Raw genomic sequence first — 26,030 nt, forward strand, 5'->3', positions numbered from 1 at the left:
GCTCGATGTCTGTCAGTTCATGTTGTGAGGTACATGTGTGCCTTGTTGGTTTGAAACGTAAGAGAAGTCTACTGAGGGTGAAAATTAAAAATTGTCCTGATCCTTGCAGTTGATAGTTGATGACGGGTGGAGACGACTATACCTACACCGAAGCCAGCGACTTTTCGTTGAGTGCCACCCACTTCGTATTAATTGATTGTGCGTCTAGACAGTCACGTGAAGCACACAGTACAGTATGGTTTTATTAATCTGGTACTTGGTAATCTGATGATTTATCCAAAACCAATTGATCCGGGTCCTGATTAGTCTCCCAAAATTTAAACTCATTTGGTAAGAAATTAGCTTTTCACAAACCATTTGAAGTATATATGGAAATTACTATGAGAAAATCAATCTAGCTATTCTTATGGGCAATTTTCTCAGCTAAAACATTGCACCAGATTGTTTTTCAGCCAAACGTGTTAAATAGTTATAAATTGTTTAAGAAATTGATAATCTTATGTCATGATCAAAAAGCTGTTTTGTGGACAACACTGTATTCTGAAGTATGACATAAGGGAAATGGATGTAATGTCGGCCTAAATGCCCCTAATTTGGGCCCATACATAAATTCAGAAATCGACTAAATTTTCAATAGCTACCAAAAATATCCATTAGTACCGTCCCAATGACGCGTTCATCTAGATAAAAATGAAAAATAGCAGATTTTTAGTGATGGGCCCAATCTTAGATACATAGGCCAACATTAGAGCCATTTCCACTAGTAGCCATGATTCTTGTGCTCTATTCTATGCACCAGAAATACCAATGTTGCCTACTGAAAAGTTTGATGAGCATCATCATTAATAATGTTTGTTCCTTACATTTGATCGAAAAGTGGTCTTGAACAAAGTTGTAGCTGAGAAAATTTCCTACAAGCAGAGCTATCATTTTTAAAAGCATAGTTAAATGATGTATTTTGAGATAGATATGAACTTGGTCTCCTTCAAGTGGTTTGTGCTAAGTAAGTTTCTAATTAAATGAGTTCAAATTCTGGGTGGCTAACCACTACCCATTTTGGAATCATGTGTAAACTGTGGAGCGGAAGTTTCAAATTTTGCATCAGGCCACTGCACACCCCTAGTGGTGCCTAGAGCCAAAGTGAAAGATTTCCATCCTGGGAGGCTGCTCGATTTTGCCTTGACCTGTTGTCATCCTTTATTTCTTTGTTGAGGCTCTGCGATGGGTCTGCCTTTGCTACGTTGTCCTGCCTGGTTCCACTCCAGCGCTTGCTTGCAGATTTCATTTCCACTCCTTCGTAGTGTGTGGCCGGTCCACGTCCACTTGCGTTCTAGAATTTCTGTTGATTTCGGCTTCTGATGACGTTCAGATCCAGTTGTGAGGCCACTAGGCATGACATATATACCGCAGGCATTGGTTGATGAAGACCTGCAAATTTTGAGTGTTATCCGCTTATATATATCACGTCTCGCTGGCGTTAAAAAACACAGATCTAACGTTTGAATCCAAAATTCGGATTTTGGGGCGTTGAGTTATCTGGTTGGATCTCCATAAATTTCGTAATTTCTCCAAAGTATGCCGCTCTTGGTCCCACCGTCTGTTGCAATCTAGCTGCCAAGATATTGGAAAATACCAGCTTTTCAGTCTCGGAGCATTTAATTTTACATGGCATAACGGGATAAGATATAGTATTTCTAAGTGTGTAGGCATAGGTTGCCAAGGATGTTTGTTTTGAATCCGCTCCTCTCTTATACTCGACCCTCTCTTGTTCTGACTGCAGCTATCAGAAAGTTAGCAACATCCTATTTCCTCTATTTCATGTTCCATGTTTGCCAAGAAACTTGTTGCCTATGTAACGTTGGGTGATTTTTTGTTAATAGTTTTCGTTTAATTTAAATTAAATTTAATAAAGAATTAGTTTAACTTTTACATTAGTTTTTTTTCCCCTAGAAATGAAATATTTCAACCTTGTATATAAGATCAAATTATCCCTGTGTCGAGGTTACGACTTTGCTATAAAAGCTCGAGCATACAGTGAGGCGCTGTAAATTTACATACTTTCTGGAGGCGCCATGAAATGGGTCGCCATGCAAATGGTTTGACGCAATTTTTTAAGTGGAATTTTAAAGATGACCTAAGGGAAATGTTGTCTTTGGCAATACCTTAACCTATTATCGTCAGAGGTTAAACAACGTCCTTGAGAGCTCAATTTTGTCATGTGGATTTATTGTGTTTTAGAGCATCGATTGGCAAAATTTGAGTGCTCTAGGACATTGTTTACCCCTCTGACGATAATAGGTTAAGGTATTGCCGAAGCCAACATTTCCCCTATTTTAAAAGGGAAAGGTCATAAAAATATTTCTTTCTCACAGAATTAATCAGACTCGTTCATTTCGCTTACGCATCGAATCGATTAGATAACAGACGTGCGCGAGTGTTCTTACGTTTCTAAGTTTGAGATAGTTGAGTTTAAAAACGTTAAAGTTTTCCTACACACTTAGAAATACCTAATCTTACACGTGACGGAGTCCATCTTTGACATAAAGGATGAGACGTAAAAAAACATGTCATGTAAAATTAAATGCTCCGAGACTGAAAAGTTCGAAAGTACGTTAGGTTGAGCTGAATTTCGCGTTTATTATGACTCAATTTTATGTCAAAACTGACATAATTTTTGTGGCATCGCCCTTCTCGTCCGTTGGAGACCTTTGACTCGTGTGTACTGAGTAGGCCCGCCTTTCCAGAGATAGTTAAACGGAGTGGAGTGAAGTTCGCAATCTTCAAAGCAAAATAAACCCCGTCGGTCGTCAACTATCCGTCGGTAAGGTCCTTTTAAGACAGAACCCCCGTGGATCATTTTCGTCAGAGAGCTCGGACTGTGCGAGTGCGTCGCCAATCGCGTGCCGCGGTCCGGATTTCATCTAAAGCGAAGGAGGGTTACATTTCATCTCGGGCGATCATAGCGGAAGCAAAGTTCGCGAAACCGTCCGACGGTACGTTGGCCCCTCTTCTCTGCCAAGCGAATCTCCCGGGACAGCACGACTTCCGTCGACGCTTAGTTCTCGTACCCAAATCGGAGACCCTCCGTCCAGCCGCCACTCCCTTCGCACCTTTAACTACGGCCATAACGCACACGAGTCACCTCCATCGCTGCGCACCAAATTGCGCCATCACGGTTCGTCTCCATTGCCACAGACATCACTAATTCGTCTGGAAGGTTGTCGTCTGCCGCCATCGTCAAGACATCGAACCCTAGTCCGTCAGCAGTTCGTCGATAAAAACCTGCGCAGGTATTTTGCAGTTTTCGTATCATGCCCATCACTTTTTCCCGTACACCCACACTCAATAGTCTAACACGAACGAATGAAGCTTAAATACAAGAAAATGGTGAAATTTTAAGATCAGTTTTGTACGTTTTATACTACTAAATGGAATAAATCACACTCACACTCGTTTCCGTTTCTTTCCATTTTCGCTCAAGTTGAGTAGGCATTCCATCCGTTTGATTTCCGCTTCGTTCGGTGTTTGAATGAGTCAGATTAATACGTCGTTATATAGTCGTACCTGAAATTCTTTGAAACCTTGGCGTTTCCATTGAGTTTGCTGTGACCGTTCGAGAGGTCACCCGAGGGAAAGTCTCTATCTGTCAGGCAAAATTACAAACTCGACCAGTGGTCTCTCTTAATAGAGAGTGGCGCTTAAACCACTGTGTTTTATTAAAACCTCCAGTAATTTTTCAAACGGTTACACCTATTCGGGAAGAATTATGCTTCTGATTATGCTGCTCTTCTGAGTCAACATCTCGTTCTCTGGATTTCTCGTCGGAGATTCTTTGAGTTTCTCATTGAAAGATGTCTAAATTTCTCATCGGGTTCTCTGAATTTTTCGTCGGATGTTCTCAGAGCCTTTCCTCGGAACTTCTCCTTGGAATATATTTGAACTTCTCGCCGGAAGTACTCTGATCTTCTCATCGGAAATTCTCTGCCCCTCTTCTTGACCCCTCGGAAGTTCTCTAAACTTTTCAGCAGCTGGTTGGTGAGGTAAGTAGCGTGTTCTCATTTTTGAGGCGAAAATAACTCAGTCAAGCCAAAAGGGAAGTTACCCAAAAATAGGTAAGCATTAGACTGATGCAGATTTTGACATTTTCGCTCCACAGTGCTCATACGGTTCAAAATCGGGTTCTGACTAGACTCCCAAAATTTGAACTCATTCGATAAGAAACTGACTTGGCACAAATTCAAAATTTGCATCAGTCTCGTAAGCATGCTTTTATTCAAATTTGAGTAAACGTGCCTATAGAGGAAACTGGGTAATGGTTACTCAGATGATGACATTATGATGACGATAGAAACGCAAACGAAACGTCTCAAGATGCTTTGCATGTAAATTTTTTCGTCCAGGAAGAATATTAAAAAAACATTATGAAAATGATAATTCTGCATTTATTAATACCAACGAACTATTAAGAGTTGTGTTCCTCACCAACTTGCTGCTGATATCTTTCGCCATCCAAGACATTGCGTAGCTGCTCCATTTTCACTGCGTCACTTCTAAAAACTAATTTTAAACTCGCTCCGCAAAAATCACCCATTCACAAATTAAAAATGCCCCATTTTTAACTCAAGGAAAATTGATATCAGAACCATTTACCCAGAATCTGGGTAGATTCCACTCATTTTTTGACTGAGTAGCCTCAAAATAGCGTGTATATATTTTGTTTACCTTGCATGTAACATTGTTTGCGACTTAGCGAGCTAGTTTGTTTTCCGAGAAAAGCTCGAGATATGTCGTTACTGAGGTCCTATTTTTTTTAGGTACAATGTTTTCAAGAAAAACTTATTCAAAGATTAACGTCTGTTTGTCTGTGAAAATACTACAGTTATAATGTATTTTTTTTTACAATCATGGACATCTGTCATTGTCTTCTTCTTCTTCGCATTTCAAGCTTAATGCTTATCGCATTTTAGCTTATTGCGTGCTCTCAGCTTATAGAACACTGCACTTCCACAATTATTAATTGAGAGCTTTCGATGCCTTCACCATTTTTGCATTAGTATAATTATTGTGTGGCAAGGCAAGTACAATCATACTTCATGCCCAGGGAAGTCGAGAAATTTTTCAACCCGAAAAATTCCTAGACCGAAGCGGGAATCGAACCCAGCCACCTCCAGCATAGGTCTAGCTTTGTTGCGCCTTTACCGACTGAGCTAAGGGAGGCCCATCTGTCATTGTATATTAGATTAGTTGCAGCTTAATTTGGTATTGTATGAGACGTTTATGTATGTAACTTAGTGTAAGAAACTGTTTGTATCTTATGTAAGCTGTTGGTTCAAAAGAAGAGGTTCTGCGCTAGTTTGAGGACATTTTTATGGTTCTACTCAAGTCGACATTTTCCCTATAAATAAATAAATTAATACATATAGATGAAAATGCAGTGAGATTTGAAGGATATCTTTAAATTGTCATATTCCTTCGAGTAATAAGATATTGAGTAACCGATCAACAAGGCATGTTGTAACATCTGCAATATTGAATAATTACTGTACTCCAGTATAGCAGCGTTTATCCTACTCAAAGGATTGTATTAACAACCATTGTTGGTCCTATCACCCACGAAGCTTCAAGCGCACACAAAGGGATTTCCCAACAAAGCAAATGGACCATTTATCTATTACCGGAAATAACGATCTTCAAAGCAAATGCCATCATCAATGCTGCATCGACATGTTGAACTTGGGATTAAAGCAAACACAAACCAAAAAATATCTTCCACGAAATGGGGAATTACACCCACACCGTGAATCATGAAAATACAATTAAATGATACGACTAATCCATAAATTTGGCAATCCTAAAAAAAAAAATAACCAACCCCCCCGCTGGAAGCAAGACACAAAACTGTTCGTTTCAGAAGACTTAGGGCAACTGTCCAACAATCTGTTCTGATTAGTAATATAGTTAACTTGAGACAGACCATGCAGATTGAAGCCATCGGGTAACGAGGCGCAAGCAACAGAGATGTGAGACTGCAATGCATCTACAAAAGGGCGATCGATGCTTGGTGTGTTCCAGACAAGTCCCGATTGATTATAAAATAGCATGATCGTTATTCCCGACGTGTGAATGAATCGCTTGTATAAACTTGATATGGTCATTAGGGTGGCCCAAAATAACACATTATCTGATAACCTGGAGGCTCACCCTCCAAACGATAGCGAAGGGTGATACAAAAAACGCGATTGAGAGGTAGCCCCGATGAAATTTTTTAAAAAAGCGGATTGTTCACAATTATAACTGAATAAATATTTATAATGGATCATTACTTAATGCAACCCAACTCTTTTATATTTTTTACACATTCCTTGATTATTCAAATTCCGATTTTTAAGGTGCATAACGTTTTATCATCAAAAAAGGGTTTAAAAATAAAACATATAAGTGATTTATTGGAGAAAATAAGCTGACTAACAACTTTGTTGAAAGAAATATATGCTTATTTTTGAACGTCTAAAAGTTATCCATGATTTCCTAGTGCAAGAATTATGATATTTTAGGTCATTTCCATTAAAATCTTTGTATGTTTGCAATGTCATACGAACACTGTCAATAGATATGAATTATTAGAAGAAATAACAAGTCAATAAATCACCCCAATGTACTTTGGTTGAGTTGTACCCATGATCGAGTTCGATCTACATACTGATAATTTAGTGTTAAAGATCTGAAAAACTCTCAGATAAACTCTATTTTGAATCATTACATGATTTACTTTTCCAAATAATTCATATTTATTTACCGTTTTTGTATAAAATTTCAATTATGTTTAGATTTTAACATAAATTTGCAGAAAATGAAATAACTTCAAAACGATAAACAATAGGCGTATACTTTTTTGAGCAAAGTTGTTATTCCAATTGCTTAAAAGTCTTATTTTAAATCTCTTTTTGATGACTAAAGGGTGTCCCACATCAAATTGCATCGCGGAAAAAACGCTGTAGAAAATTAGCTAGTTGACCGATCCTTTTCAAGCTTTCAGGCAATAAAATATAACCCATTAGTATGCTTTTGGCATATTTATTTCATTCAACTTCAATACCATAACCGTACGCTCGCACCTTACGCTTAACTACACTCATTAAGTTCTGTACAACATTTGGCTGCAACTTCTTCTGTACGGAAACCCACTTTTTCTTCATGTCTTTCTCAGATTTGACCTCCTTGGGATGCTTCCGTAGTGCCTGCTTCATAATAGCCCAGTATTTTTTGATGGGTCTTAGCTCCGGTGCGTTGGGAGGGTTATTGTCCTTGCGTACGAATGTGACCCCGTTGGCTTCGTACCACTCCAGGACAACATTTGAATAGTGGTACGAAGCTAGATCCAGCCAGAAGATCGTAGGGCCCTCGTGTTGCTTTAACAGAGGAAACATACGCTTCTGTAGACACTATTTGAAGTAGATCTTCCCGTTTACAGTCCCGGTAGTCACGAACGGCGCACTCCGTTTGCCACATGAGCAGAGCGCTTGTCAAATCATGTATTTCTTGGCAAACTTTGAAAGTTTCTGCTTCCTTACTTCCTCCGGAAATTGTGCTGGACGGTGAAGAACAGTAGCCCCAGAAGCTGCCGGAAGTCCGTCTTGACGTAAGTCTCATCATCCATGATGAGACAATGAGGCTTCGTCAGCATCTGGGTGTACAGTTTCCGGGCCCGTGACTTTCCCATCGTATTTTGCCGTTCGTCACGATTTGGAGCCTTCTGCACTTCGTACGTATGCAGTTTCTCCCGGTCCTTGGCTCTCTGAACGAAAGACTTGGACAGATTCAACATTTTGGTCACATCCCTGACATCCCGAAGCATTGGGATTCCGCTGTAATTATTTCACGACACGCTTGTGATCTTGATCACTAATAGAAAATCCATTCTGACCGCATTTCTCCTTCCGTTCGATGCTCAGATTTTCGTAGTAACGTTTAATCACACGACTCACCGTTGACTGCACGATTCTGAGTTGTTTTCCGATGTCCCGATGAGAGAGTTGAGGATTTTCCAGGCGCATGCGCAAAATCAATTCACGACGTTGCTTTCCAGGTGTCGCCATTTTTTCCAACTTTCGAAAAACTGACAGTGATAAAAATACAGTGTAAACTACTTCTGCCCAAATTTTCAAGAGAAAATACCCAATTGGTAATTTTCTACAGCGTTTTTTTCCGTGATGCAATTTGATGTGGGACACCCTTTTAATCATTATTCAAAACCGTGATTTTAGAATATTTAAGAAAATGTCATTACAAAATTAAGCATCTAGTAGGCCGTCACAAATTTTTCTCATATTGTACGGACCCAAGGAATGTGTGTAGGGGTGTACTAAATTTCGATGGTTTTACCTTTATGCTAAAATCATCTCTGGTATAGGTATTTCAACGCAAATATGCATATCGGCATATCTACTAGGTTGGGTGAAAAGTAACCTCCTTGACCGCCAGAATGCGCTGCTACTGCAAAAAAGGTTATGGTGCCTTGTAGTCCGTTCATATTTAGGCAGACATGCCAAATTTCAGTGCGATACTGTCTTTAGTTTTGTTCTGACAGCTGAATATTATGGGGCTAATGCTCCGTCAGATTACACCATCAAATATTGGTTTGGAGAGTTTCGTGGTGGCCGCAACTCCACTACCGATCAAGTCCGCAGCGGCAGGCCCTCCAATGCGGTTACAGAGGACAATGTCAAACAAAAAAAATACATGAAATGGTGTTGGCTGATCGGAAAGTGAAGGTGCGCGAGCTAGCAGATACCGCAAAGATTAGTACTGAGCGCACACGCCATATTTTGGGCGAGATTTTGCATATGAAAAAGTTGCCCTGCCGCTGGGTGCCGCGCAAGCTCACTCCTGACCAAAAACACGAACGCGAGAGCACTTCGAAAGAGTGTTTGGACTTGCTGATGCGGAATCGAGCGGACTTTTGGCGTCGATTGGTAACTGTTGATGAAACCTGGATCCACTATTACACCCCAGAAAACAGAATGAGGGCCCGGCAACGGACTGAAGCCGGAACGAGTGCTCCAATGCGACCGAGGGAGGCTCGAAAAAGCGTTACGATGACATCGATCACTCAGTTTGGCAATGTGCGGATAATGAGGCCGCCAGAGAGTGACCATTGAATACCCTTGAGGCCCAAGGAAGACAACTATATATCCCTATCACATACGTGTTGGCAACCCGCGATCTCTGTTATATGCAGTCAATTTATGAGTTTCTGAAAATGTCTAGTAGGGGAATATACGTATTCTCGGCAACTTAAGCAGCGACCATCTTTTTTTTTTTATATAATTACTTTATTTGTACAGGCTCAATCGAATAAACTTTACAGAGCCGAGTTATCCTTTGCGTTATACGTTATTACTGTCTTAAATTTAAAGTTAAAGGAACTGGACCGAGTACTCGCGGTTGTCTCGAGGTTAATGGAGATTTACAATTTTTTGGATGGGAAAAGGGAAGAAGGAGGTTTGAAATGTGGTTTACGATACAACTATTTAATTAATCCTAAAGCATGAAATTATTTCTATTCATCTTGAAAACAAACATTGAAAAAAAAACCCACACGTACAAAATACAAACTAAACACAAGGTTAATCAAACTTACAATCTAAGGTTAATATCCTTAAAGTAAACATATATGAGTTTCATAAACTCCAGATCGCGTCTAGCCAAAATATCCCGAACTGGAACATTAGGTTGTCTACCTCGAGCCCGAAGGGAATCATAAAAATGTGATCTGACTCCACGATACTCCGCACAAGACCAAAGGATGTGATCAGCGTCCTGGTAACCTTGTCCACATTCACAGAGATTGCTGTCTCCCAACCCCACACGGAACAAGTGAGCGTTTAGACAATAGTGATTGGACATGAGACGAGACATCACGCGTATGAAGTCTCGACTCAAGTCCAACCCTTTGAACCATGCAAACTTCGACACCTTAGGGATAATTGAATGTAGCCATCGTCCCAAGCTCCCTTCACTCCATTGATGTTGCCAGCTAACGAGCGACTGCTGACGATAAATAGAGAAAAATTCACTATAGGCAATCTGTCGATCATAAATGTCGCCTTCCATAGCGCCCACCTTCGCAAGTGAATCCGCCTTCTCATTGCCCAAAATTGAGCAATGCGAAGGGACCCACGCGAAGGTGATGATGAAAGAGCGCACGGATAAAGTACTAAGCAGTTCTCGTATTTTCAAGAGAAAATACGAGAAGTGCTTTACCGGCCTAATGGAACGGATAGCCTCGACAGAACTGAGACTATCCGTAAAAATAAAGTAGTGGGCTGGAAGAAGTGAAGCAATAGTTTCCAAAGTGTAGTGAATTGCTGCCAGTTCAGCCACATATACAGAACAAGGAGCTTCAAGTTTTCGAGAGGCGCTATGAAATTCATTAAATACACCAAAACCAGCGGACTCCTCTATGAGAGATCCATCTGTGAAAAACGTTCTTGCAGAATCAACATGGCCAAACTTTGCAGAGTATAATGACGGAGCAATCATAGGACGATGATGCTCTGGAATTCCGCGGATTTTCTGTGTCATAGATAAATCAAAATTCACTGAATTGCCGAAATCGGAGAAGATTACACGATTGGGAATATTTCTTGAAGGGCTGACATCCTGTGTTAAATATAGGTAGTATAAAGTCATAAAACATGTTTGAGGATTTAGCTCCAGAAGCTTCTCAAAATTTTTGATCACCAGTGGGTTCATTACTTCGCAACGGGTGAGGAGCCTCAAAGATAACTCTGAAAAACGGACGGATAGTGGCAACATGCCCGCCAGCACTTCGAGACTCATAGTATGAGTCGAGTGCATGCATCCTAACGCGATACGATGACAACGATACTGGATCCGTTCCAGTTTGATGATATGCGTTTTAGCTGCCGACTGGAAGCAAAAACTACCGTACTCTAAAACCGATAAAATCGTTGTCCGGTACAACGTTAGAAGATCTTGCGGATGAGCTCCCCACCACGTTCCGGTAATTGATCGAAGGAAATTGATCCTTAGTTGGCATTTTCGTCTCAGATACTCAATGTGGGATCTCCAGGTGCATTTGGAATCGAACCAGACCCCGAGATATTTAAAAGACATGGAATTAGTGATCGGTTTACCCAAAAGTTGAAGCTTCGGTTGTGCTGGGCTATGCTTCCTAGAAAAAACGACCAACTCAGTTTTCTCCGTGGAGAATTCGATACCTAGCTGAATAGCCCAAGTAGACAAATTGTCCAAGGTATCCTGTAAGGGTCCTTGCAGGTCAACCTCTTTTGGCCCTGTGATAGACACTACGCCGTCATCTGCAAGTTGTCTCAACGTGCAATTGTCACTAAGACAGACATCAATTTCTCTAACGTAGAAATTGTACAAAAGGGGGCTTAAACATGAGCCTTGGGGGAAACCCATGTAGCTAAATCGAAAAGCTGTAGAGTTTCCATGAGAAAAGCTCATATGTTTTTCTGACAGCAAATTGTACAAAAAAATATTCATTAATGGAGACAATCCACAAGCGTGGAGTTTCTCTGAAAGAACTTCAACGGATACTGAATCAAAAGCCCCCTTGATATCCAAGAACACAGAAGCCATTTGCTCTTTCTTAGCAAAAGCTAACTGAATTTCCGAGGAAAGCAACGCGAGACAGTCGTTCGTTCCCTTACCCCTACGGAAACCAAATTGAGTATCTGAAAGAAGGTGGTTCGTCTCAACCCATTTGTCGAGGCGAAAAAGGATCATTTTCTCCATCAATTTCCGAATACACGACAGCATCGCGATGGGCCGATACGAATTGTGATCCGACGCGGGTTTATCAGGCTTTTTAATGGCTATCACCCTCACTCGTCTCCAATCGTCGGGAACAATATTGAGCTCCAAGAACTGATTGTACAAGTTCAACATGCGCCTCTTAGCGACGTCTGGGAGGTTTTTCAGCAAGTTGAACTTGATTCTATCAGATCCCGGGGCAGAATTGCCACACGAAAGGAGAGCGAGTGAAAGTTCGACCATTGAAAAATGCTGACTGATTTCGTCTACCGAATTCGCGGTTTCGCGAGGAATCAACTGCGACGGCACGGAATCCGGACACACTTTTCGCGCGAATTTAAGAATCCATTGATCCGAGCATTCCTCGCTTTCGTTGTTAGTAGACCGGTTACGCATTCTTCGCGCCGTACTCCAAAGCGTATTCATAGACGTTTCGCGCGATAATCCGTCTACAAACTGCCGCCAGTAACCCCGTTTTTTGGCCTTGATGAGGCTCTTGAGTTCGCGTTCAAGAGATGTGTATGCGTCGAAATGCTCACGTGTTCCGCGTTTCCGAAAAAGTTTAAACGCGTCGGACTTTTTACGGTAAACCTCCGTGCATTGTTGATCCCACCAGAGCGATGGTGTTTTCTTACGAATAGACGATCGCGGCACCGGTCGTGTTTGAGCTTGAAGTGCGCTGTCGATGATGAGATTAGAGAGGAAATTATATTCCTCCAACGGCGGAAGCTCTTCCACTGACGATACTGTATCGTCTATCGCGGATTGGAACTTAGTCCAATCAATGTTACGGGTTAGATCATACGCGACGTTAACGGATTCTGACGAGTTGAACCCAATGGCAATCGAAATTTTGATCGGCAGATGATCACTACCGTGTGGATCCTGGATTACATGCCAAGTGCAATCCAACGATAGTGAATTGGAGCAAAAGGTGAGGTCTAATCTGCTACCATTCGAGGATGGACCAGCCAAACGTGTTACTTCTCCATTGTTAAGTATTGTCATGTTGAAGTTGTCGCAGAGATCATAAATCAAAGTAGAACGGTTATCATCGTACAGCTCCCCCCAGCCTGTACCGTGGGAGTTAAAATCTCCCATGATCAACCATGGAGCGGGAAGTACCGCACATATGTCGAAAAGTTGTTTGCGATTAACAGAGACTCTAGGAGCAATATATACAGAAGCAATACAAAGGCTCTTACCTTTAATGGTAGCCTGACATGCGACAACTTCAATACCGGGGAATTCGGGAAGATTCACTCTATAGAAGGAATGGCACTTTTTGATCCCCAAAAGTACCCCTCCTCCACGTGAATCCTCACGATCCAATCGAATAATGTTAAAATCATAAAAAGGGAGATCAATTTCTGAAGAGAGCCATGTTTCACAGAGGGCAAATGCATCGCAATTATTGTTATGGACTTCCACTGTAGAACAGTGATCAAATCCCCGACCTCGTTTGGAAAATTATCCATCGAAGGAGATGATAGCTGCAAGAAGGGGCCATTTTGAAGTCAATTGCTTCAAGAAGGATTTCACAGTCGGAAGCAATGTGAGGACAATGCTTTTCAGAGGATCAGAAATGTTGAGGTATTTGAGAATACCGTCCACAATGTCATCAAATGAGAACAGCCCAGATGAAGAAGGGGTTTCTGTTCTTAAAATTGGGGCATCAGGGGTTTTGGATGTCCCCGGAAGAGGTGGAAAATCCTGGGTATAATCAGTTCTGCGGAATCCAGGAGGAGTAGAAGTCTCCTTTTTTCCACCACTCCTTGATTTGGGCAAGCTGATTTGGGGTTCTTGATCTGCAACTTTCCGCGAACGGATGCGTTTTCGTTTCCGGGCAGAACCTTCCGGAAAACTGAAAGAAACTCCCTCCTCAGCCAAGTCAGAGCCAGACTCGTCATCTGACAAAAGAGCGAAGGGATTTGTTTCGTTGGTCGATGGCTTGGCTGTCTTAAGCATTTCTGCAAAAGACCGCCTGGAACGTTCCTTAAGGGAGCGTTTCATTTTGTCCCCGAGCTGTTTGTACGCCGGGCACGACGAGAGAGCATGAGGAGGAGTTCCATTGCAGTACACGCATTTTGGTGCAGTAGCTGCGCAGGCGCCATCCTCATGCTTCTCCCCGCATGTGGAGCAGCGTGCCTTGTTGCCGCAGTGGGAGGCCGTATGTCCCAACCGCTTACAATTCTGGCAGTTCATGACCCGAGGTACAAACAACCGCACAGGAAGACGAAGTTTTCCCAGCTCGATGTATTGAGGAAGGGCAGATCCAGAAAAGGTCACCCGAAACGAGTCTGTGGGGGTAAAACTCTTTTTACCCTCGCTGAGCGATACTGACTTCATTCTATGAACGGCCAGTATCTTTACCGGAGGAAGCAAGGGGTTCTTGAATCGGCCAACCGCTTGCTTCTCCAGTATCTCGGGGTTCAGGCTCGCCTCAGTGACCACGCCTTCGATCTCCACATCAGAGGCTGGAATGTACACCCTATATTCCAGTGTGAAAAACTGGGAAACAGCAATTTCATTGGCCTGTTTCAGGTTAGCGACGGTCACACGAAGTTTGTTGTGCCTAACCTTCGTTATTTCGGTCACGGCAGAGAATCGCTTTGTCAGATCATCAGATATCTGAACAACATTCAAGGGTTTGTTTTTGGGCTGAAAATAGACAACCCATGGGCCAGTCGAGTCATTCGGGTAGGCCCGCAATCTGGAGCTTTTCTCAGCCTGCCCATTGACAGACTGAGACGACGAACCAGGGATGACATCATCATTATTCTGAGATGAATGGTCATCCATGTCGTCTTCTGACAAAACATCCATTTTGTTCAACTAGTGGGAGCGCAAAACGCTCTCCCACTGAACGCACAGACACAATACACAGAAAACACTACAAACACAGAAATACAAAATGAAAATTTAACTAATGGGGGAGGAAAAGAAACAAGAAAAAAACAAAAACTTATCTGATAATCCTATACTACTACCACCGAGCGTTATATGTGTAGGCGTTTACACAGATGGCTGGAAGAGACGCGCTGCGTGGATGACCTTCGTTGTGGTGCACTTGATCGAGGCTCGGTACTCAGCGCACACAGGCGCACGATGATTGCTGAACGATGTAGATGTAGAAACGGGTGCTCACACTCGATGATGATGATACGTAAGCGGGTATGCGTGAGCGCGTATGCGTGACTACACAACGATGATGCCCAAATCGGTTTGCGAATTACCAATAGCACGGATTAATCGTTCCGAAAATGACACTTTCTACTACAAAAAAAAACTCACTTTTCGATCAATTTACCGGGAACTATGCCAGGAGTCACTTAGTGAGAAAAAACTGATAATTTATATCAAGCGAATACCGAGAAAACTTCCAAAACAACGGAGCGCGAAACAAGTCGACCGTACATGTGACGCTATTGGAGGTACAATGCGCGACCATCTTTCTATAGCCTTTTTCTCTGATTAACGCATACATATACAGTATTGGTGTGTTTACAATCTTTTGCTGCCAGCTGCTCTAACAATTCCAGTCGAAAGAATTGTCAAAAACCATTTTGAAACACTCCAACAAAGCTCCAATCTTCTCTAGTGAGAGCGACTATTGTGGGCAACATCTTTTAATTCGGCAACCTTTCTATTTGAGCTGCGTGTTAAACTGCTGTGTTTTCATCGGCAACTCGAAATCAGCAGCATTTTATAGTGCGTGTGTTTCATTTCAAGAAAACCCTGCTAGATTGCTTTTTCTCAGTGGTAAAAATATAGTCAAATTGAAGCTGAAAGCCTAAAGAATCGTTTTAATGCATTCAGCGAAGTGTTTTCGTAAGAAAATCCAGTGTAATTAGCGTTTCAATTTGGGTTGCCGAAAATAGTCTGTCAAGCCGAAGCCGTCATTTCCCCTATAAGAATTTAATTCGCACCAACTTTTGTATGCCAATAAGGTTTTGCACCGTTAGTGGTTAATCTTAATCTAATGAACTTTTTAACAGTTCATTTAATGTATTCTTTTCATAATTTTTCCCCGATCATGTATATTAGACCACTTAAAATTTACCATTTTGATTATTTTTTCATTAACATGTTTATCAAAGGCGCAAGCCATTTCAAATTTAACATTTATTTTTTTTATTTTTGCAGTACATATTTTGATCAATTTTTACCTGTCGATGTTTACCAGGGGTGCCAGTCATTTCAAATTTAACATACTTTTAAATTTTTCCTGAACGTGTATGTCAGGGGCAGGCATTCATTTCATGCATTCATTTACATTCATTGGCCTCTAACTTTTTCCATCAACAGAAATCCGTAAAATGATACAATTTTTTTTGTAGATCTTAATGTTAGCTGTAACTTTTATTAGTAACTCAAATCTGTGCCTCTTATGCATGACGAACTAAAGTAGACAGAACTTGTTATTACTTTTCAGTGAATGTAATTTACATTCACTGAAAAACAATGGTGGGTTCTGTTCGCTTTGGTTCATCATGCATAAAAGATACAAATTTGAGTTGTTAACACAAGTTGTAGCTAATAACAAAACCTACAAATATTTCATATACAATTTTATGGAATTCTGTTGATAAAAAACGTTAAAGCAAATGATTGTAAATGAATGCACGAAATGAATGTAAATGATTTGCCATGCCTGGTCAGAGGCGCGAGCTATTTCAAATTTAACGATTTTGATAAATTTTTCATGAGCATGTTTCTTAGGGGCGCTAGATTTAAAATTTTACATATGTTTCAATTTTTCACTGAACATGTTTTTTTACCATTTCAAATTTAAGATTTTTATCAATTTTAACCTGTACATATTTCAGTAGCCATTTCATATTTTATTATTTCATTTTACTAAAAAAAATCAATTCAATGCCCTCAACTTAGTGGTCATGATCTGCCGGATTTCTTGTGTGTGAATAGCTGAGGCATAAATCAGTTCAGAGCAGTGGAGAATCGTAAAATACGACAATTACCGATGGAAATTGGCAAGATCTTCAATAAAAAAAAAGCTTTAATTTTTTATGTGAAAAATCCTTATTCTGATGTAAACAAACGGTTTAGTTGACGTTTCCTCTCGAACTCGCCTGGCGCCCTCTACATTAGTGGTGCATTGAAAAGGCCTATTGAGTTACATAATAGGTTCCACAGCCGTTCTGCAATAATTGTTCCACTAGAGCCTTCTTCACGACACCAAGTGTAAAGGGTGATACGGTCAAAATTTGGTCAATATCAACTTGACGTATTTCTTTCAATTTTGCATTTAAAAAACCTGAACACCCCTCATTTTGAAGGTGTGTGTGTGTGTAGAATGTTGCTCCTATTTTGATTTTGGAATTCACTCTTCAGTTGGCAAAATGCCGTCCAAGCAAGAAGAGCAGCGTATCAAAATTTTGCTCGCGCATCGCGAAAATCCGAGCTACTCGCACGCAAAGTTGGCAAAATCGCTAAAAGTTGCCAAATCAACCGTTACAAATGTAATTAAAGTGTTTGGGGAACGTTTGTCGACAGCCAGGAAGTCTGGATCGGGGGGAAATCGAAAACCGGAAGCCGCTGAGACGACAAAGAGAGTTGCCAGTAGTTTCAAGCGAAACCCTAACCTCTCTCTCCGAGATGCCGCAAATAAGCTGGGTGTATCGTCTACAACCGTGCATCGAGCCAAAAAACGAGCCGGACTATCGACTTACAAGAAGGTAGTGACTCCAAATCGCGATGATAAACAAAATACGACGGCCAAAGCGCGATCCCGGAGGCTGTACACGACGATGCTGACGAAGTTTGACTGCGTGGTAATGGACGACGAAACCTACGTCAAAGCCGACTACAAGCAGCTTCCGGGACAGGAGTTTTATACGGCAAAAGGAAGGGGAAAGGTAGCAGATGTTTTCAAGCACATGAAACTGTCAAAGTTCGCAAAGAAATATCTGGTTTGGCAAGCCATCTGTACTTGTGGCTTGAAAAGCAGCATTTTCATAGCTTCCGGGACTGTCAACCAAGAAATTTACGTGAAAGAGTGTTTGAATAAACGTCTGCTGCCTTTCCTGAAGAAACACGGTTGTTCCGTACTGTTTTGGCCGGATTTGGCATCTTGCCATTACGGTAAAAAGGCCATGGAGTGGTACGCCGCCAACAACGTGCAGGTGGTTCCCAAGGACAAGAACCCTCCCAACACGCCAGAGCTCCGCCCAATTGAGAAATACTGGGCTATTGTCAAGCGGAACCTAAAGAAGACCAAAAAACTGCTAGGGGCGAGCAGCAGTTCAAGGCAAACTGGCTTTCTGCGGCGAAGAAGGTGGACAAGGTGGCTGTACAAAATCTGATGGCAGGGGTCAAGCGTAAGGCCCGGCAATTCGGATTTGGAAAAGCGGAAGCCTAACTGAATATTTTTCCTGAATTTTATACTAATTGAACTTGAAAAAGAAATTTAATTTGATTTTTTAAATAAACGATTTCACCGATTTACACGCGTTTTCCCTTGACCAAATTTTGACCGTATCACCCTTTAGTCATCTGCCAAGGAAAATCACGTTGTAAATGGCAGCTACCTACAAAATGGGGCATTATCGTTCACCCGGTAACAATCCACCTTTTATTGTTATCTGATGTTGACAACCGTGATCTCGATTGGATTCCGCTATCATCAAGTATTAAATGTGAACCAACATGTATAATCAACGTTCTGCTACCGGTTTCTGAGAACAATAAAAACGAGAATGTATTTACATAATCAATCAATAATTTAGTGAACGCACCCGCTGCGAACCTCTGATTATTGCCAAACAATCAAATTGACGACACGCGACAAACAATGATCGGCTGTGAGTCGGTGGTCTCAGTGTCAGCGTGGACGCGATCAATCAATCGCTTTTGATTGGATTTTTTTTTATTATTGGTTGCCGAGCCGGGGGTGTCCTTACGGCTTTTCAAGGTGTTTAACGCGCCGAAAATCTTGTCGTTTGATTTGAAGGATTTGACGACAATCCAAACGGTTGACATTGAACTGGTGAAGGTTTTGCGTTAGATTTGCGGGGATCTTCTTCGGTACCGGTTTTCAAGTATGAGGTTTGTCATTATCAATCATTAGATTGTGGGGACTTTTGGGCACCGATGAAATAAAAATCGTTTGAAGGTAATGTTTTTTTTTTGTAACACTACTGTGGTCGTCAAACAGCTATCACAATTAACCGATGGCTATAGTGACCACCAAATTAGAAAGAGCCATCGTTTGATTGGTCGTAACGTAAGATTTCCAGACATTTTCTGACAACGATAGAATTTCGCCCATCTAATTCCACAATTTTCCACTCTCTTCTTCCTTACAGCCCTCAACCCGTCCGGAGTCGGATTTCACGCTGGATTTGCCCCGGGCCGAGCAGCTACGGGTCAAGATGAAGAAGGAGAAACAGTTCCGCAATCGGTGCCGGTGGTTCTTCTACTTTCTGAGTGTGGTGTTCTTTCTGCTGTCGGTGATGGTGGTCAGTTTGGTGCTGACCCGCGGAAGGCGGATGTTTGGCAGCATGATTTGACACTGCATATGTGTGTGTGTGTGGACATCCGGGGGAGGGGTGGGGGGGGGCGATTCCTACGATGCTGGACATTTCATTTGAATCGATTGGAGTACAGATGGGGATATTGATTTATTGCATTTTTTACAAAGAGATTCATGCTTATTTATGTTATTCATTTTACAATGTGAAGATTTTTCAATGTGTATTTATTTGCAGAGGTATTGATCATTCATAGAGAAAGAAAATTGTTTGTCTTCTACCGATGTTTTTGGTTTTTTGAAATAAGACTACAGAGATGCGTAAAAAGTTGGATACCGTGTCAGCACCATATTTGACACGTTCCTAATAATGACGCACTGTCACTATTTTTGATGGCATCTCGATTTTGACAAGATATTTTAAAAACGATTTTTGGTACACCGTCTTTCCTAGAGCACTTGAACTAATAACAGAACAGAAGTAACATTTCAAAAATAAAGATTGGAAAGAGTCGAACATTATTGAGTGCGCCATTTTAGGATCCGCTTCAAATAAGGTGCCTCCATGGTTGTTGAAAAAAGCCAAATTACTGACAACAGACTTTGTGCAAAACCGAATCGATAGAGAAAAGGGAAAAGTTAGCTCACTGAATATGAGGCCTAGGTAAAGTCAGCTTTGAGGCTTTATTTTGCACATATGATATCCTACGAGATAAGCAATTTTTGGTGCGCTTTCACTATGCGAAAAATATTAAAAAAATTATATCGAACATGGGTCATTCCAGCTCAAGTGGGTACACCACCTGTGGTCGATGTTACCAATTTGAGCCAAACTTGGCCAAAACGCTTAATTTGGCATTCGAAACAAACCCCTGTTTTGATTTTGCTCTGAAGTGCCTAGATCCCTCTCGGCTACAACCCTGGATTTTTAAGATTTTTAAAAATTTCATCTTTCAGAAGAGATTACTCTACAACCAAATAAGCTATTCGTGATATTTGATCGTTTTTTTAATTTAAATGTTTAATGGTTTACTCACATTTTGTTATAGTCAACAGGCTGATTACCAGCAAGTATTCAAATTGTCAAAAATGGCCTATTTTCACCATGGGCGGGATTTTTTTATTTCTTAATATTTTCTGCACAAATTTTCACCACACTTTGAAATACTCTTCTGCTTGATGTGTTTCCAAGGGCAAATGATTTGGACAAATAGGTTTTGAGATATGACCAGATAAGTGAGTGGTAGTTTTAAGCATTCCTGGTAGAAAATCAATGCTATTTATTATTTTTTTTTTAGAATTCCTTAACGCCGATGGAACAATAATATTTTAAAGTTATTTTTCACATGTTCTGGGCAGGATTCTCATTGTATGAAATCATAACTAGCTTATATATTTACTTCATTCCATAATTTAATTGTGGTCCTAAAAGTGAAAAATACGCTCCTATGGGATACAGCCAAAACGTTGTGCTTTAGAAGTACGATGAAATCAGATAGATTAGCAGGTACATATATAAAATTTCAGTTTTTGATTGACAGCTGCTACTTAAATAATACCCTTATTTGTGTAATTAATTTATTTTTTTAGATACAATCTGACGAGCAAAAATACTATAGATAAAAATAAAACGTAAACGTTGAACCTTTATTTTTCATTTGTTGAAAACACAATTTCCATTCATGAACGTAACTGTTATGTTCTGGAAAGTGTGTCTTGAAAAAATGAAAAATAATTGGTTCAACGTTTATTTTTGTTTATAACTATAATACAAACAGCATTCTTGCTCGTGAGATTGCATCTAAAAAATAAATTAATTACTCAAATAAGGGTATTATTCAAGTAGCAGCTGTCATCCACAACTGAAATTTTATATATGTCCCTGCTATTCTATCTGATTTCAACGTACTTCTAAAGCACAAAGTTTTGGCACAGTATAGGATCATAGGAACGTATTTTTCACTTTTAGGACCACAATTAAATTATGAACAGAAGTAAATAAATGAGCTTGTTATGATTTCATATAGTGAGAATCCTGCACAGAACATGTGAAAGATAACTTTAAAATAATACTGTTCCATCAGCGTGAAGGACTTCAAGAAAAAATAAAAAAATATATTAAATAACATTAGTTTTCCACCAGAAAAGCTCAAAACTACCACTCACTTATCTGGTCATATCTCAAAAACTGTTTGTTCAAATCATTTGTCCTTGGAAACACATCTAATAGAAGCATTTTCCAAAGTGTGGTGAAAATTTGGCCCCAAACTATAAAAAAAAAAAATAAAAAATCCCGCCCATGGTGAAAATACGCAACTTTTTTACAATTTGGATACCTGCCGGTAATCAGCTTGTTTACTGTAGTTACTATAACAAAAATAAAATGCGGGTGCACCTATGCAAATTTAAATTAAAAAAAACTTCAGATTGACGATCTAAGATCACAAATAGCTCATTTGGTTGCGGAGTAATCTCTTCTGAAAGTTGAAATGTTTAAAAATCTTGAGCATCCAGGGTTGTAGCCCAGAAGCATTTTAGAGTAAAATCAAAAAAGGCGTTTGTTATGAACACTAAAATAAGCGTTTTGGCCAAGTTTGGCTCAAATGGGTGACATCTACCACAAATGTTTAAATTCTGTACCCACTTGAGCTGGAATGAACCACATTTGAAAATATCAGTTTGATAACCAGATAGATTGTTGAGATAATGTTGAACTCTCAATCATCTGTCGTCAGATTTTTCATTTAGAAAAATGCTAACTTCATCATTTATTAAAGTAAAGTGAGGTTTGAGAGTTAAGCACGTAAATTATATCAACCAATATACTTCAAATCTCTTCATCCATTGATAAGTTAGGTAAAGAAGTGTGCGTTTGACTGTCGCATTAATGTCCCTTGGATCATTTTCAACTTCTATGCAATTTTCATACTGCCGTACTCTAGCGGAGCTATCTACCTACCCTCTTCAGACCTTTCTCTAGCAAATAAAATATCACACTAAAGTTTCATTATAGATAGCATTTCTAACCAACTCTGAAAATCTTTCGAAAAGCTACTTCCACTGTCTACACTATACTTAACCTTCCGTTACTCGCGCTGTTGTACAGCACATATGAGTTTTCCACTGCCATTTTGTTGCTGAGTTACCAATCGTTCTGAAACCAATGTGTATTCCTCGAAAAACTTGTTTTGAACTAAACAATTACAACTTTAATTACAGTAAACCCCAAAAAATGCTGATAATAGGAAAAATGTAAATGGAAACCGCGTAAACGGTGCCCATACTACGTGGGATTTGACTTAATTGGTTAAAAAATCGAATATCTCGAGATCCTGACCAGATAGAAAATTACTGTCTTGGGCAAAGTTGTTCAGTAGTTCAAGGCCTTTTGGCTGGTGTACAATAGTTCAGAGTTTTCTCACTTTGTAGCGCCAATATACATGTGAAATTTTCGTATATAAAATATCTCTAGATCCTGACTAGATAGAAAGTAAATGTCTCCGGCAAAATTGTTCAGGAAGTCAAGATCTTTTCGTTCTTTCGTTCAGTATTTTCTCACTACGTGTCGCTAGTATACATGTGGGTAATTCCAAACTCAAGTGTATACACCACCTGTTGTTGATGTCACCGGTTTGAACCAAATTTTGCCAAAACGCTTATTTCGGCATTCAGAACAAACAATTTTTGATTTTGGTCTGAATTTTCAAGATTTTTTGAAATTTTATCTTTAAGAAGAGATTACTTCACAATCAAGCAAGATAAGTTTGACCAATATGAAGTTATTGTAATGTAATTTTTTAAAGGTGTACTGACACTTTATTTTTTTTTACAGTAACTACAGTAACCATACTGATTACCGTAAGGTATTACTATTATCAAAAAATGGGCTATTTTCACCCAAGGCGAGATTCTTTATTTCTTAACATTTTGAGCTCAAGTTTTTTCCACACTTTGGAAAACCCCTGTGCTTGATGTGTTTTTAAAGGCAAATGATTTTAACAAATAGTTGTTAGGATATGGCCAGATGAGTTACAGGTAGTTTTGACCTTTTCTGACAGAAAACAACTGTTGTTTTATTTTTTGTTTGTATTTCACGCCGAAAGTACAATAATATTTCAATGTTATTTTTATACTGGTTTTTAATTAGCTGTATTATATGAAATCATAACCAGCCCATTTATTTACTTGTATCAAGAATTCAAGAAATTTACTGTCTTCTGCTAAGTTTTACTGGAGGTTTAAGCCTATAGGTTGGTACACAATAATTTAGAATTTTCTCACTACGTGGCGCTAGTATACACGTGTAATTCTGGCATATAATATATCTTGGGACCCTGACCAACTAGATAGTTACTGTATTTTAAAAAGTTGTTCAGGGAGTCAAGGCGTGTTGGCTGGTGGACAATAGTTTAGAATTTTCTCACTTCGCGGTGCTATAGTATACATGAACAGTTCTCGCTTATGCTATAGTTCGAGTTCCCCTGACCAGCTAGAAAGTTACTGTCTTCGGCAAAGTTGTTCAGAGGGTCAAGACCTTTTCTGGTTGACAGCAGATCAGAGTTTTCTCACTAGTATACACGTCATCATATTTGATATAGCTAGAAATTCCGAGCAGCTAGAAAATTACTGTATTCGACAAAGTTGTTAAGAGTGTCAAAGCCTTTTGGCTGGTGACCAGTAGTTCAGAAGTATGCACATAAAATATTTGTATGTGATATAGATTGAGGTCGTCACCATACATAAAGTTACTGTTATCGGCAAAGTTGTACATGCGATAAAGTTCTTCCGGATGGTGAGCTAATGAGTTCAGAATTCTCTCGCTTTGCTGCGTTAGTATACATGTGACATATGCTGAATCAAATGCAGCTCTATTATTTGGATATGAAAAGGAGCTAGATACACTCAATATATCCAACATAGGATTTTAAATCATGAAAATTGTTCGTTGGAATCATATTATTTCGATTTGAGTCTTATTTAGTGCAAAACCTCGAGCCACATATCTTTTGTTAGATTTTCATTTTTGAATTTTTAAAATAGCGGAAATGGATGTAATGTCGGTCAAAATGCCCCTAAGTTGGGCTCATACATAAATTCAGCAATCGACTAAATTTTCTATAGCGACCAAAAATATCCATTAGTACCGTCCCAATAAAGCGTTCACCTTGATAAATTTGATAAATAGCAGATTTTTAGCGATGGGCCCAATCTTAGATCCACAGGCCAACATTAGAGCCATTTCCCCTACTTTTTTTTTTCGTTTCATGTTATTTATTTTTTGCTAAAGCTGGTCAGGATCTCGAGATATTTTATATGCTAAAATTGCCTGCCACGTATTGATACATTTCTGAACTACTTTTCACCATTCAAAATGTTTTCATCACCTTAACAGCTTTGCTGAATACAGAAACTTCTAGCTGGTCCGGATCTCGAGATATTATAGATGCGAGAATTGCACGTGCATACTAGCGCCACATAGTGAGAATATTCTAAACTACTGTTCACAAACAAAAAGATCTTGACTTTCTGAACAACTTTTTAACAACAGATTTAACCTCCTTGGGATGCTTCCGTAGTACCTGCTTCATAATAGCCCAGTATTTTTCAGTAGTGAGTTGGGGAAAAGTGACCCCGTTTTCTTCGTACCACTCCAAGACATCATTTGAATAGTGGAACGAAGCTAGATCAGGCCAGAAGATCGTAGGGCCCTCGTGTTGCTTCAACAGAGGAAGCAGACACTTCTTGAGGTAGATCTCTCCGTGTACAGTCCCGGTAGTCACGAACGATGCACTCCGTTTGCCACATGAGCAGATCGCTTTCCAAATCATGTATTTCTTAGCAAACTTTGAAAGTTTCTGCTTCCTTACTTCCTCCGGAACATCAAACTTGTACTGGGCGGTGAAGAACAGTAGCCCCGGAAGCTGCCGGAGGTCCGCCTTGACGTAAGTCTCATCATCCATGATGAGACAATGAGGCTTCGTCAGCATCTGGGTGTACAGTTTCCGGGCCCGTGACTTTCCCACCGTATTTTGCCGTTCGTCACGATTTGAAACCTTCTGCACTTTGTACGTATGCAGTCTCTCCCGGTCCTTAGCGCTCTGAACGAGATACCTGGACAGATTCAACTTTTTGGCCACATCCCTGACTGAAGCATTGGTATTCCTTTTAAACGCTTTCACGACACGCTTATGATCCTGATCACTAATAGGACATCCATTCTGACCGCATTTCTCCTTCCTTTCGAAGCTCAGAGTTTTGTAGTAACGTTTAATCACACGACTCACCGTTGACTGCACGATTCCGAGTTGTTTTCCGATGTCCCAATGAGAGAGTTGAGGATTTTACAGGTGCTTGCACATAATCAATTCGCGACGTTGCTTTTCGGGTGACACCATTTTTTTCCAACTTTCGAAAAACTGACAGCGATAAAAATACAGTGTAAACAATACACTATAAACCACTTCTAACCAAATTTTCAAGAGAAAATACTCGAGATATTTCATGTTGTAATCAAATAAGTCAAATCCCACGTAGTGTGAACACCGTTAACGCGGTTTCCATTTACATTTTCCCTATTATCCTCATTTTTGGGAGGTTTACTGTAATAAACGTGTAGCTTGTTTAGTTCAAAACAAGTTGTTTGGGGAATATCCGTCAGATCAAATGGTAGCTCGGCAGCAAAATGGCAATGGAAAACTCGTACTGTTGTGCAAAGTAAAACGCGCGAGTACTCGTG

General features: G+C 40.1%; 1 protein-coding gene across 4 annotated transcripts in view; it reads left to right on the forward strand.

Annotated features, from left to right (window-relative positions):
* Positions 1-19,640, forward strand: part of LOC135706785 (uncharacterized) — a 286,588-nt gene extending 266,948 nt beyond the window's left edge. For all 4 annotated transcript variants that reach the window (XM_065228442.1, XM_065228443.1, XM_065228444.1 and 1 more), the window contains one exon: positions 19,131-19,640. In XM_065228442.1, coding sequence (XP_065084514.1) covers positions 19,131-19,334 — 204 coding nt within the window. In that variant the 3' untranslated portion in view covers positions 19,335-19,640. The remainder of the gene's footprint in view (positions 1-19,130) is intronic.
* The last annotated feature ends 6,390 nt before the right edge of the window (positions 19,641-26,030 follow it).

This window comes from Ochlerotatus camptorhynchus, unplaced genomic scaffold (assembly GCF_037179485.1).
Source record: "Ochlerotatus camptorhynchus isolate MF236.1 unplaced genomic scaffold, CSIRO-AGI_Acam_v1.1 ptg000291l, whole genome shotgun sequence".
Classification (NCBI taxonomy): domain Eukaryota; kingdom Metazoa; phylum Arthropoda; class Insecta; order Diptera; family Culicidae; genus Ochlerotatus; species Ochlerotatus camptorhynchus.